At 40.5% G+C, this 15,174-nt stretch overlaps 1 protein-coding gene across 3 annotated transcripts in view; it reads left to right on the forward strand.

Annotated features, from left to right (window-relative positions):
• Positions 1–15,174, forward strand: part of LOC121488220 (putative thiamine transporter SLC35F3) — a 123,024-nt gene that overhangs the window by 92,210 nt on the left and 15,640 nt on the right. For all 3 annotated transcript variants that reach the window (XM_041750621.1, XM_041750622.1, XM_041750619.1), the window contains one exon: positions 11,990–12,209. In XM_041750621.1, the coding sequence (XP_041606555.1) occupies positions 11,990–12,209 (220 nt within the window). The remainder of the gene's footprint in view (positions 1–11,989; positions 12,210–15,174) is intronic.

Here is a 15,174-nt window from a genome sequence, read left to right on the forward strand (position 1 = left end):
CTTAGAGAAACAAAATACATCTTTGATTTAAGGTACTCCTAACCTCCCTCAACAGTCCTCTACTCCCACAAAAGGGCAGCACACCCAAGCTCGGGAAGATGGGCAGAGCTTCCTCCTGGCTTCACCCTTGTTGCTTTCCTGTCTCCTGAGTGAAGCTTGCGAGCTATGGCTGACATCACCTTTAAATGCATTCATAGTGCAGATGCTTCAGCACCTGTTTTGGATTAATCTTTTTGTTAAAAGTGAATGCTGGTAATGGACTAGAAAGTGAGATCCTGTCCATGCTTTCCTAGGAATGCACTGATCTGCTGGTTTGCACTTTGAATGAATGACCATGGCTTAGCTCAAGGACTGTACTTAGAGTACTTGTAGGGTGAAGTGCTTTTTGGAATTCCAGACGAAATAAAATTTTTATTTTCTAAAATCTTGATCAATCTGATATGTAAATAGGCTACAGTCAGCATATTGCCTTTCAGACCAGTCACAAAGTGAGTAGGTGTCAAATTTCTTAGTTCTTATGAGCCTGCCCCACCTACTTGGCTTCTTCTGGGATGCCTCTGTTCACATATGAATTACGTAGGTAGTCTTTTGTTCATCTGCTAAAGGCAGGCTATGCCGCAGGTCCTCTTCCAGTGTAACAGGAAAGCTAGCTTCTGTCCACAGGGGTATGTGTCCATCCCATACACCACATGCCTAGGGATTATGGCATTTCCCAAAGCTCTTTGAGAGGCTATGGTAGAAAGGCAGTTCTGTTCCAAGAAACTAGTTTCCTTGCCCTTTGGTTTCCAAACACCATCTCAGCTCATTGCTGAATAATACTTTGGGAATTTATCCTGCATCTCTACATCCCCGTCTACCCCCTGCCTATCCCAACTACTGCTCTATTGATTTACTATTTTTTATTTTTCAGAATCTATTTTCATTTCTTCCTTATCACAGTTTTCTAGCTTTTTATTCCTTGTTTAGCTGCTTGCTTTTAATTCTTCCATTTCTTTATTCTTTTTAATGTGCCAGAACCCACACGGTGAACTGTCTTTTACATATCAAATATATTGAAATGACATTTTATCTCCACTGACCATATTCCTTAAGGCCTTGCAAAGGAAGTAGAAAAAATGTATAACTGGAATAATGGTTCCAATTTTGCTGTGTTATTATTTCCAAACGTTATTTTTGGTAAATATAGTTTATATTTGTGACCCAAGGGAAGCCCAAATTAGTAATTTAGTTTAATTTTTTTTATTTTGTACATTATTCCATCAGTCTCTTTTTCTATCTTTTTATGTAAATCTATATATTTTCGATCTCCTACTATGTATGTGTGTGTCCCTGGAATTGGATAATATATTGTATCACCACCAATATATAGTAATATTAATGCAAGTTTATTTCAGTACAAGCCAGGAACAGAGATGATGGGGGTCAAAAACTTGGGCTAATGGAATTATTATTCTCAATGAGCTTGACAGAAAGAACCTAGTACAGAGATTTGAGCCATAGATACAAAAGCAGGCCAGAGTTGCTCAATACAGAGAGGTCCAGAAGACAATCAGTAGTTTTCCTATCCAATGCTCAAGACTGCATTTGTTCCCTAAAGATTTAAGCTATGTCCTGAGCTTTCTGCCCTGGCACTGAATCACATCTTCCTGGTACCATGTTGTGTTCAGTGGATATCTGCCTGGTGTCAACAGGCCTGTCCTGCATGTCCTCCCAGACATTTTAAATTGCCATGGTTTTAACAGTGGGCTCTTTAGAAACTAGCATTAACTTGTTTCTGATCCAGAGGTCCTTACAAAATGTATGAGTCTGCATGCCACAGGGACTTTCCATATCTCCCAGAGCCATCTTCTTGGGTTGTACCTGCCTCTGCTGACATGAGTTTGTACCAAACTTCTTGGGTTGCTCCTGCCTCTGCTGACATAAAAGTAGCCCACGTGTTTGCCTCACATTTTTTTTTCTTGTTATTTTTCTAGAATTTGAGATCATGGTCATGTTGTCTTTCAGCAAGTACTATCCTAATGGTTTGTATTTGGAGATAGTTTTTGCATGTGAACAAAGTTAAGAGTCTGATTTCTCACCTCAGCATTGAGTTGCCTGGAGTGCCTTAGCATCTGCAGAAGTGATGTTCCCTCTTTCTTAACCCCACCCCACCTACTTTCTTTAGAGACTGCATTTGGAAAATATATATTTCCATTTCCACTTTCATAAATGGTAGCAGAATCCTCTACTTCAGAAATCCTCTACTTTAGAAATCAGTCATTCTAGATTTTTTCTTCATAACACAACATGAAAATAAAACACCAAATCGCACAATATCTTTAAGTAGATCAAATAATCAAGTCCTGAAAGTGACAAGATATTAAATAACCTGGGCTCCAATTTAAAGAGCCACATGAGTGGCTCAGTCAGTTAAGCGTCTGACTCTTGATTTTGGCTCAGATCATCTTGTTTTTGGCTCAGATCATGATCTAGGGTTGTGAGATGGGAGCATCGATCTGGGTGTGAAGCCTGCTCAGGATTCTCTCAAATGAAAGAAGAAAGAAGAAAGAAAGAAAGAAAGGAGAAAGAAAGAAAGAAAGAAAGAAAGAAAGAAAGAAAGAAAGAAAGAGAGAAAGAAGGTTCTATCTTTGATAATCTATAGTCACCTGGCTTAAAGATGGCATTAGCTATGTCATATTTAAGCCATAGCTGTTTCTATAAAGATTTCCTTCAAGAAATTGTCTTTTCTTCCCCTGCTTTCATTTTAAATATTTTAATACAATGATTAAGACAAAGACCCATACATCAAGAAAGTAACACACACATAAATATACATGCACAGAATTTGGAACCCCTTTTACATTTCTTTATATTAATTCTCTGAGAATACCACTGTTTCTGGCAAAGCCAGGAATAGGATGACACTTGAAACTAAAGATGGAGGTATCAATAGGTTTGATTGGCTTACATTTGAAATTTTTTTACCTTTTAAAACTAATTTTTTGGATATGAATTACATTGGAGAATTTGGAGTACATACATTTGAGATAGCTGGTAAAAGTGCATATTTCTGGCCTTATGCCCTCAAATTCTAATTCAGCCATCAAGTGTGGAAACAGGAATTCACTTTGTTCACAAGCAATTTATAGAATATTTATGATGCACTGGGCATTGTTCTAGGCTCTGGGGATTCAGCAGTAAGTAAAACAAAGTCTCTGCCTTCATGGTACTCATATTTTTCTAGAAAAATAAAAACAGTAAAAAATATGAACATATAATATGTCACAGAATGTGAGTTCAAGTGATAAAGAAATGAGGGGTGGTAGAGGTAATGATGTTACTATTTTATGGAACAGTCTAGGGAGGCCTCTCCCCCAACTCATGTTCTTTCTCTCTCTCTGTCTCAAATAAATAAAAAATTTAAAAAAAAAGAAAAAAGGGGGGTGGAAAATACAAAAGAAGTGTAAGATAGATATAGGGAATAGTAGAAAGGTCTGGTATGTGTATAATTGGAAGCCCAGGAACAGAGGGGAATACTGGCCAAGAATTTTCCAAAACTGATGAATTACATCAAGCCACAGATTTAAAGTATATAAATCCCAAACCAATAATAATAATAATAATAATAATAATAATAATAATAAAATACAAGAAACTACACCTATGAACATCGTGGCAAGTCTGTTGAAAACTAAGGTACATAAAAAATCTTCAAAGAAACTAGGAAAACTGAGACATTATTATCAAAAAAGCAAAAGACTTGACAAATTAACAATTGATTTCTTAACAGAAAAACTGAAAGCCAAAAGACAATGGAATTATTTCTTCAAAGGCAAGAATGAACATAAGTGCCCATCTCAAGTTCTAAATCCAGCAAAAATAGCCTTTAAAAAGTGAAGGCAAAAGAGATATTTTCCTACAGACCAGTAGGAGAAGAAACACTTAAAGGGACTCTTCAGGCAAAAGGAATCATATCAGATGGAAGTACAATTCAGAAAAGAATGATAAACTTTAGGAAGAGCAAGTATGTGGTAAAATATAAATGGGTAATGACTATATAAATTCATAAAACTATTCAATACTTATCAACTGAAAAATAGGTAAATTATGGTAAATTCATAGAGTTAGACACTATAAAGCAAGTGAATTGCTGCTACCTACAGCTAAAATGTCTCAGACATCATATTGAGTAAAAGAAATAAGACATAAAAAAGTAAATAATGTGTGGTTCTATCTTCATAAAAGAAAAATAAACTATTGAAACATAACTCTCCATAATTATTATACTTAGAAGGCAGGTAATGACTAAGAGAGGGCACAGGGGAAGTTTATGGAGTGCTGGCATATTCTATATCTTGGTAGAGATGGTGTTACATGTATAATTTCTCTTTATAAAAATTAATCAGACTGCATACCTTAAACCTTGTGAACTTAAAGAAATATATTTTATATTTCAATTTTTAAATTTATTTCTAAAAGTGAAAGACAAGAAAACAATTACATTTGTAATATCATCAAAAAGGATAAAATACTTAAAAGCAAACTTAACCAAGGAAGTGAAAGATGTGTTTTTGAAAACCACACAGATGTTCCTGAGAGAAATTAAGAAGAGCCAAAACAAATGGAAAGACATTTAGTAGTCATTGATTGGAAAACTTAATATTGATAAGACAGCAGTACCTAAAGTGATCTACAGATTTAACACAATCTCTATCAAAAATCCAGGGGCATTTTTTTCAAAATAGAATAATCCATCCTAAAATTCATATAGAATGTCAAGGAATTCCAAATAGCCAAAATAATGATTGAAATAATGATGAAATATAATGATGATTCAATAATGATGAAAAATAAAAACAAAATTAGAGGTTTCACATTTCTTGATTTCAAAACCTATTGTAAAGCTATGGTACTCAAAACTGACATGAAGTATGATATTGGCATAAAGACAGTTTTATAAATCAATGGAATAGAATAGAGAACCCAGAAATAAACGGACATATATGGTCAAACAATTTTTGGCAAGGATGCTAAGATTATTCAATGGGAAAAAGACTGTCTTTTCAACAAATAGTGCTAGGAAATTTTATGTTATGTAGATTTTACTACAATTTAAAAAAATTTTAAAGAAAGAAAACAGAGAGACATAGGCAGCATGATTTTTTGAGTCCAAACTTAGGTGTACATGAGAATCATTTGGAAGTTTTAAAAAATACAGTGCAGTCACATTTTAATGCAAATTCACAACTACAAAATATAAGGATGAGTCATGTTTCATTTATGCAAAAAAATTCAAATAATGTGGATCCCTCAAGATTTTAAAAGTTAAACAAGAATCACAATATCAACTCTGGGAGCCCAAGGGAACTAGAAATGCCAGGTGGCAATGTTAACATTAGCTGGCAAACAGAAAGACAGTATACTATGGGAAAACTAATCAAGATTTCTAAATTGTGATTTAGAAATGGAATGTTGTCAAGAATGTACCCCTTCTATAAACTGCACCATTCTCTGTAGGATTCTAGGCCCCTTACTAGACAATTTGATCAAGTGTACCTAGGGTTGAATCCAAGCAATCTATATTTTTAAAGATCCTTGGGGAAAAAAATAAAATAAAAGATCCTTGGAATTTCTAAGACTAATGGTCTATGCATCATTGTTTGAACACCACTGGTCTTCCATAAAGGAATAAGCACATTCATTCTGTTAAAAAAATTATTGACATACATTACGTCTTAGGCTATGAAGATATATCTTAGGTGAAGCAAAAGTATAATGATCACATGGTGGTTATGCCTTAGAGAAGAAGTCAGATGATTAAATAACCAGTTATAGTAAAGTGCAGTTATAATAGAGGGTCATGTATGTATGATAAGGATTACCGGGTATGTGGGGAGTACGTATCAGGGGCACTTCACTGAAGAGGGCATATGGACTGGGACCCAATGGATGGAAGGAAACCAACCAAAGAAAGAGGGGAAAAGTAAGAATGTTTCAGGAAAAGGAAACAGAGAACCAATTGAGACCTGGTGCAGAGGAAGAAAGAGCACTAAATTCACAGAACTAAAATGAGTTCAAGCTGAGGGAAACTCAGAGTAAGGATGGAGAAGTGGTGATACATAAATCTAAGGGTAAAGCTAGATCAGAAAGGACCTGCCACACCTTGTGGGGAGCTTGGCCATTATTCTAAGGGAAAGTAAGTGGAGAGGAGGATCTCTATGTCTATAACATGGAGAATGTGATGGATTGGATTGAAGAAGAGACAGCAGTGGAGAGAAAAGCTCAATTAGGTTTTAGCAGCAGCGGTCCAAGTGAGAGGAGAAGAGGTATGGGCCAGCGTAATGGCCATAAGAATGAGATACTTAAGAGAAATAATCTACATGCCTTAGTGATGAATTAGATGTGAAAAGGGAAAAGAAGTTAAGAATGATTCCCAAGAATGCAGCCTGAGCAGAAATATGAATCATGAGTACCATGTTGCAATTGAAGGTGGAGGGGGAAGATATTGCATCCATTTGGGAAGGCCAAATTGTCTGTTGTCTGGGATGTCCAGGATGCAGGATGGTATCCAACAGAAGAGATGTCTTAACTAGAGAATCATCAGTTGAGCTTTGAAACCAGAATAGTAGATGAGGTTGCTCAGTGACTGCTTGCAGAATAAAGAGAGGAAGAAGTAGAAGAGAAATCTAGGAAAACACTAAAGACGTCTTTTGAAGGAAGCCTTGTAAGTGTGTAGGGGGGTTGGAGGACACCAAGAGGGGTACGTTGAGTTAGAAGCCAAGAAGGGTGGATATTTGAGGAGGAATAGCCAACTAGAGGCTTCCAAAAGAAAATGAACACTGGCAGGTGCCTACTGGATTTAGCAGTGCAGAGCTTGTTAGTAACCAGTCTAAGGGTTTGGGTGAGAGGTCCGAGTGACACGGGGTTAGTAAGCAGAGGAATGAGAGGCAGTCATGGCAGACGTGAGTGCAGACAACCATTCTGAGAAAGCTTGGCTCTGAAAGATGGGATGAGGGAAGACGGGGCTGACAAGATGCTTTCACTTTGGGGTGTATTTTAAGGTTGGTGAGGCTTACACCTATCTAAATGGTGATGGAAAGGATTCAAAAGAGAGGGAGGATCATTGAGGGTTCATTGGGGAGTGAACACAGGCTACAGGTCTGGTTCCACCACTGTCTGAACTTGAGAGCATCATTTGTTCTGTCTGGACTGTGGCATCTTTATCTGTAACTTGCAGGGCTCTAAATCTTTGGTTTTCAAACTGCACTGCTCAGAACTGTCTCAGGGCACTCAGCTTCAGCCACAGCAACTTGATCTCTCTCTTGTGTTTTTAAATATTTTTTTATTTCTAGCAATTTAACACATGTAAATACTTTGGAAATGCAAAATAGCAGTAAAAGAATCTTAAGAAAAACAGCAACCCCTGTTCACACCTGCTCACTCTCAGCCACTCCCAGTTTTTGTGATATTTATGCCAACTTATGTAAATTAAAGTCTCATCTCCATGTTTCTTAAGTGTAGGCATCTATTGATTTCTGTCCCATCCTATGCTCACTTGCCCTGACTCTGTTTCTTCCGATGTAATGCTACCCCAATGTTTGGTTAACAGTGTTTTCACTATTATCATCATGCAAATATTGCTCACCAGCTCTGTCTCCCTTTGCAAGCAACCTGTCATTTCTCCTGCCAGTAACATTTGCCTCTTTTGTCTTGTTTGCCCTGATTTCCATTAATGATTGCTATTTTTTCCTGAATGTTCTTCCATCTCAAAAACCTATCAATATACTCCACATGCTGGTGTAATCACAAGACTTCCTTGGAGGCTCCACTCCCAGACACCTGCGTGGTCTACCATGGAGCCTCTCCCTGGCACTAGCTTTGACTCTTGGCTGTGTTGAAGCCGTGCCTTCTGCTGCCATACCTCCCTCTTTCTTGGTTTATGCCCTTATTCTGGTGCAGCCTGTCCTCTAGTGGCATAGGAGTCCATGTTTTCGAGTTCTGCATAACTGAAAATCTTTATTCTCCATCCCATTTAATTGATAGTTGGCTGGTTGTAGAATCCTGGCTTGCAAAAAAAAAAAAAATCCATTGAAAAATGGTAAGGTCATTATTGTTTCATTTCTGTTTTCATTGTTGAGATGTCAGATGCTACACAATTCCCTACCCCTTGAACCTATTGGGTTTAAAGCTCTTGGGAGCTTTTTATTTTTGTTTTTATCCCTTCATGTCACAGGGATGTGCCTTGTTTTGGTTCTTTCTTCATTCATTTTTCTTGATACCTGGTAGGTCCTTTTGTTACAAAGACTCATATCCTACGTTTCTAAAGAACTCTCTCAATTTACATCTTATAATTTTCTCCATTTCACTTTCTCCATTTTCTAGAGCTTCTTTTAGTTTAACATTGGACCTTCTGGCGTGGCCTTCTAATTTCATTCTCTCTCTCTGTCTCTCTCTCTCATGGAAGATTATCTTGGCTTTATATTCCAACTCTTCTACTTAATTCCTTTTACTTATCCTCCTTTATTTAATTTCTAAGATTATTTCCTTTTTTTATAACCATTCATTCTTGTTTCATTGGTACATTTCTTCTCTTCTTTCTCCAAGGACATTCTCTCCCCGCCAATCCTAACTATAAATCCTACCTATCCTTGAAGGTTCAGCTCAAAATCCACATCTTGTATGAGGCCTGCTCCAGTCAGTTCAAATCTCTCCACTAAACATGAATTCTATAGCTTTATTACATTCTACACCATTGAATGAATATATGATTATATTTAAACTTACACTGCTTTCTGTTGAGGAAATCAGTTGTATCTCCTCAATCGCATTATAATCTCAAGAGCAGGGAATGTTTACTTGTTATTTTTTAATATTTTATTTATTTATTCATGAGAGACACAGAGAAAGAGAGAGAGAGAAAAATAGAGGCACAGACAGAGGGAGAAGCAGGCTCCATGCAGGGAACCTGGTGTGGGACTCGATCCCAGGACTCCAGGGTCATGCCCTGGGCTGAAGGCAGAAGCTAAACCACTGAGCCACCCAGGGATCCTCTGTTTACTTGTTCTGTATCAGCCATAGTACCTTGTCTAGAATTGTGAATATAACAAGTGATAAACAAGTGCTTACTGATTTGAAAAAAAATGATTGGCATCTAAATCCACCAAACCAGGCTATCCTAGTGAGTGTTCTTTAAAAAAAAAAAAAGATTTTATTTATTCATAAGAGACACACACAGAGAGGCAGAGACATAGGCAGAAGGAGAAGCAGGCTCCCTGCAGGGAGCCTGATATGGGACTCGATCTCAGGACCCCAGGATCACAACCTGAGCCAAAGGCAGACATTTAAGCACTGAACCACCCAAGTGTCCCTAGTCAGGGTTCTTTAAAGAGTACCAAGAGCATAGGTATTTGCCAAATAATATGTGTAGAACTTACAGATTTTTATAATTTTTCCAGTCTTTCACAGGGTTTCATTCATATCTAATTCAAGGGCAATATTTTAGTGACTTACTTTTATTGATTCTTCCCTGAAATGCTCAGCTCAGATTTCATAGGAAAAACACAACTTTCTTTTCTCACTCATATTTCATTAGTTTAGGAAATATTTAATAAATTATGCAATTGAAATAACCGAGAACAATTGGCACAAGCAAGATTGGAAACAAACAACATCTAAAACTTGGCCAAACACATGGCTAAGTTGGTAGGAACCAAAGGACTTGGGCATGCTGAAGAGTAATCTACCAGCCTTGGGCACTTAGCTGCCGAGGAAGGAAGGGCATTCAACTGTCGAGTCATTTAAATGGAAATCAGTCAAGAGAGTATCTATTATATTCTATTCTCTGTATAAGAAGAAGAAGTATCTGGAAGAAATGAATTTGTCCTCATCATCTATCTTGGGCCCCCTTGCAATCAAGGGTATATGTGGGCAACCCAGCTGACACAGATTAGCGTACAGTCTTTGGTCTGAAAGCAACGCTAGGCTTACTGGCTCGGGGGCCAATCATCTTTGTCTCCTTAGAACCAAGATCTGCCCACTTGAGCTGTACTCCTCCATCATGAGCCTACAAAGGGCCAACAGAGCTCTGCTGGGCCCAGAAATCTTACCATTTCCATCTCCAGGATGGATCTCTCTTCCCCACCACTTCTACAACCATCACACCTTGGAAGAATCACACGTAGATTCTCAGAGAAGACATAAGGTTGCCCAATTGACTTTGGATGGCCCCTGCCACAGTATGAATCATTTCTTTTTAATATTCTGGGGAACTTGGAAATCCTATTTGCATTGTGGTCCCTTAAGAAGGGAAACCTCTAAGTAGAGTAAAAATAGGTTGACATTAGGGGGCACCTGGACTAGGTGTCTGACTCTTGCTATCAGCTCAGATCTCAATCTCAGGGTCCTGAGTTCAATCCCTGCTCTGTGCTGAGTATGGAGCCACTTTTAAAAAAACGTAAAACAGGTTGACATTAATGGCAGGAAAGATTTGTATTTCCTGTCGATCATGCTGAAAGGACTGGCACCACTTTATAGCTTCTAAAAATCACAAGTATGAAGGAAGCCATCCCTGGTCATCCATTGTCTTTGAGGGAGAGAAGATTGTTCTATGAACAGGCACCTGAGAGAAGCCCATATAAAATATTGTATTTAAATTGTGCAGCAAGAGAAATACCAGCCAATCAGCTGAGAGTTTTGTCTACATATACATAAACTTAGTGATTCAAATGTTTTCTCTGGTGCTGGTTTAAAGCAACATAGGACTCTGAGTTCAGTGAAAGGTAATGAACTTCCTGTTTCTCCTGTGGCTATCCCACAGTCAGATAATGAACAAAAGTTGATTTCAGTTTGACTGATGATAAGAACAAATTAAATTACATTTTAAAAGTACTCCAAATGCCCTTCTACTCTTGTTTTTAATTTTTCTCCTTTCCTGCTGCATTTTAATCTTAAGTGGCAGAGGCCACATCTGTTCTCCCAGACTGGGGTATTTGGCTTATTCTAGTTTTATTTTTTCTTTCACTGACTCCCATCATCGCTCACTGGTGCATCAGCTGCACTGGGCCCTGTTGTGAGTCTGGATGTTGGCAGCCATAGGACCCGCACTCCTTGCCCATCTATCTTCTAGTCTGGCTGTCAGGACAGCAGAACAATGACCTTGGCTCCCCAGAAGTGCAGGTAACCGTCTGTAGACCAAACTTTTTTCAGGAGTCTCTCCACTCTAAATCCCCCCTGGTCTCTTCTGCTACCTTCTGTGAGTAGAAGGGTGGCTTTGTTTTTCTGAAATGGTTTTTCGTACACTGGTGGTCCTTTCCCCTGGAGTCCAGAATGGCATCGAAAACATTCCTTCTCTACCTGTTTCCTCTCTGTTCAGATGCTGAACTCTTGGATATGTGCTAAGTTTCTCAGGTGGCATGGAGACATGAACTTCCCTGTGGTGGAAAAACAGATTCTAAAAACAGCCTCATGGAGAAAATGAACAGAGCATTAACACTAGTTGTATCACAACCAAAACGTATTAGATGCACCCAAGAATTGACTGCCCCTGCCTGATCACAAGACAATTCCAGCTGGAGGCAAACTGTTTAAAAATATGTTTCAGTGAGTTCTCTTCAAGTATGCTTCCCCCCCACCCCCCGCCCAAAGCAGAGGTCTAGTGACTTCCTTCCCTTACCAAAAAAGTGACAATTCCTGTCAGTCGCCATGGAACTGGGTCCTCTTCAGGTCAGACAATCCCAACACTACACTGCTTTCTGTCTAGAACCATTGGTTCCAAACATAGTACAAACAGAAGGAATAAATCTATGATGTCAGGTCACTGTGGGACATTTTCTTCAATGGACTAAAGGAATAGATCAAAGAGCTATTTAATAGATGTTCATAAAAAAATAATTAAAAAATAAGAATAAACAACTCCCCCCTTCCTAATTCGCTTTAAAAATGGGTATAAGGAAAAAAATGGTCTGTCTCAATCCAAGAATATAATAACACTGCCTCTCTTTCCTTGTTTTAGGGAATGCTGTCGATTTTTTGGAGACAATGGCTTGACTTTGAAGGTGTTTTTTACCAAGGCAGCACCCTTTGGTGTTCTTTGGACACTCACAAACTACCTGTACTTACATGCAATAAAGAAAGTGAACACTACGGATGTCTCCGTGTTGTTCTGCTGCAACAAAGCTTTTGTGTTCTTGCTCTCATGGATCGTTCTCAGGGACAGGTTCATGGGAGTGAGGGTAAGTTCCTTATTATCTGTCTTCCTCCCTCACTGGGTCATGTCAACCAAAACCTGCCCATTGGCTTGCTTAGCTCCATATGCTGTATCATAAGCATAAACTGCTGACCACTCTCCTGATTTGCAGCAGAGAAGGAGCCCGGCTCTCGGTGTGCCTTGCAAACTTTCTTGCTTGCAAACCATACTCGACAAGCATTCATTAAAGCACCTTTCATTTCAAGCATTTCAACAAGCATTCCCTAAAGTGTGTGCCCGTCGGGGACCCAACCTGGGGATGGCAATGAACTCCCCTCTGTGCGTCCTCTCCCCGCTCTGTCACGGGCAGCAGCGCCCTGCAGCCCGGAGCTCTGTGCTAATCCTGTCACTCTTTGCTTAGGATGTATGTGAAAGCCTGGGGAATCCTTCTGCATCCACACGGACGCACCGTCTGGGACGTGTGTGAGCTCCGTCTGGACTGTGTGTGCAAAGCCAAAGTGGGCCAGATACGCTTGTGCTAAATCCAGATGGTGGAGGGGCAGGTTCCTTTCCTTCACACCCCAGGCGAGGGGAGAGTGAGACTGTCCTCAAATGACCTCTTGTGGTTAGACTCAGCAAATATCATTAAAATCTAGTCAAACTCCGCTAGTCAGATTTCCTAACAGTGGTGTGAAATAGGATTGTGCGACATATACAGGGACTCACCCTGAATAAAAGGAACGAGGTGACAAGTTCATTTCAATAGGATCCTGGGGACTTCTGCTTGTCTCCCTCTGGTGGCCAGGAGCTGCTACTGCCCCATCACCCCCTTGCCACAAACGGGGACAAAAGAGGATTGGGCCCCGCAGCCTGTTCTCTCTGTTTTTCTGAAATGTAGTCTCTGTAGTCAGGGGGGCATCCCTAACTGCTTCCTGCACTGTCAGGCCATGTGGGCCTGCGACGCAGCTGAGAGCCCTTTGGATGGGCAGTCCCATTCCAGAGAGCTGGGCTCGCACCTGGCAAGGGGCAGACTCCAGGCCCCCTCTTGGGTCCTCTGCTCATTGTCCTGCGAACAATGACATCACCCTGGTGGAGGATTCACACCCACCTAGTTACTCAAACAGCAGTGGGGACATGAGTCAACTGCTGAGGAGTATTTTTAGTTTGCAGTAGGGGGAAAATTTGTTTTGAGGCTTAGTGTTTAATTTTGGAATAAAAACTCACTCACTGTGCTAACAACCCAGAAAAGCTTCCGGCAAATAAATGATCTAATACATCTCCACAAGAAATGCAAGTAATCTTTCCAACAGCCTGCCTGCCTGGACTCTGGAGAGGCAGGAGTTCTGGTGCCCTTTGTGCTTTTATTTGGATGCAAAATGCCAAGGGAATTCATGAAACTTTCAGCAGGACTCTGATGTCCAGAACAAATTCCAGAGGAGACCCTCTTCACGGGGAAGAGAAATTTCAAGGTGAATTCTGCCTCTAAGCAGGATTTTTTTTTTTTTTGAGGTTAAGAGGAGGGGTTGGAAAATACTTGAAGCCCTCCTAGATTCAGAGAACAAAATGGCACACTCCGATCTTTTCTTTGTTGCTCTTCATGGATAAGAGGGTTTTCTCCCGATACCCACGAGCGGTGAGCCGGCCTAGCCATCCATTCCCCTTCCCTGAGGGCCTGAGAGTCAGATAGAAGATGAAGGAGCATCAATATTATGTTTGTGGGAAGAGACTGCACAGAGCACCTGTGTTTACTAAGACAATTACTCAAATCACAAAGGCTGTGGTTTCTGCGAAGCATCAACTGGTCCAGGTCCCACGGACTGACCAAGAAGCAGCAAACATATCTTCTCCTGCTGGAGAGATCCCGGCCAATTACGGCATCAGAGGCAGACTGTCCAAAGGAGCCCAGGTTGGCCGCTGCGTCACCCTTCCACTCTGTGCTTAGATGTGCTCTCCGGGTGTTCCCTGGCTCTCCAGACTAAGGCTTCCTGATGCAATAGGGAGGTGCTCTAGTTTAGAGTCTAGTGATGAGGGCTTGAGTCTTGAATCCACTCTTATAAGCTGTTGGGCCTTGAACAAGTTACTTAATGTCTCTGAGCCTCTGTGACCTCATGTTAAAATAGGTTACTACTCATTTTAAAGAAGAGTTGTGAGAATAAAATAAAATGATGTATGCCTGGCACATAAAATTTGGTAGCTGTTCTTTCTCAGTGTTATTTTTCTTGTTCCTTCTCCCTTGGAGGGGCCTGTTGGATCAGCCCAGCTCTTTTGGTGAGAGTGTCTGAAGCTGGCAGATGTCTAAGGAGGCAGTTTTGTGTAGCAAAAGTAGCAGTAGAATGAGAACAAATAGAAGTCTGGGGGCATGAGGTATGGCCTCTACTAAAGCTGAAGCCCACCCAGCTGTTGTCAGCAGCTGGACAGAGAAAGGGTGGGCTGGTTGAGACCATCCCTCACCCACAACTTAGGGAAAACAGAAGATGGGAGCCTCTGTTTGCTGAGCAGCTGATCGTAATCGCCCACAGTAGTCAGGGCTTTCCAACCAGGAGGGACTGATGCAGGAGAAAGGTGGCACGCTGAGAGATTGTTCCCATGGGCCCTCGAACCACCCCTCACCCCCAGCACATTCCTGGGGAGCCTGTGCCTTTTCCAGGACCAGTTTCTATCTCAGATTCTAGCCCGTGTTTTCAACAGTTACAGCACTCTCATTGTCTCACGAGGGGCCATCCCCAAACCGGAGCTCCAGCGTCTGACCCCCACCACCTTTGTGTTTGATCCCCACCTGAGATGGCACAGGGTGTGGCACAGAGCATGAGGGGAGCACTGGGCGGCTCATGGCTGGCCCCTTCCCATGCTGTGAAATCAGAAGGGTCAACCTGAAGATCCCCAGCAAACTCTAATAGTCTGAGTGGCTAAGAGCAGCCGGGAGCTGGGAGGGGAAGTGTCAGGGGAAGTATATTTAAAATTTGTCTTTTCCATTTCCCAGAATTGTCCTCAGACTGCACACATCCCCAGGG

The sequence above is a fragment of the Vulpes lagopus genome, chromosome 3 (genome assembly GCF_018345385.1).
Source record: "Vulpes lagopus strain Blue_001 chromosome 3, ASM1834538v1, whole genome shotgun sequence".
In the NCBI taxonomy this organism is placed as follows: domain Eukaryota; kingdom Metazoa; phylum Chordata; class Mammalia; order Carnivora; family Canidae; genus Vulpes; species Vulpes lagopus.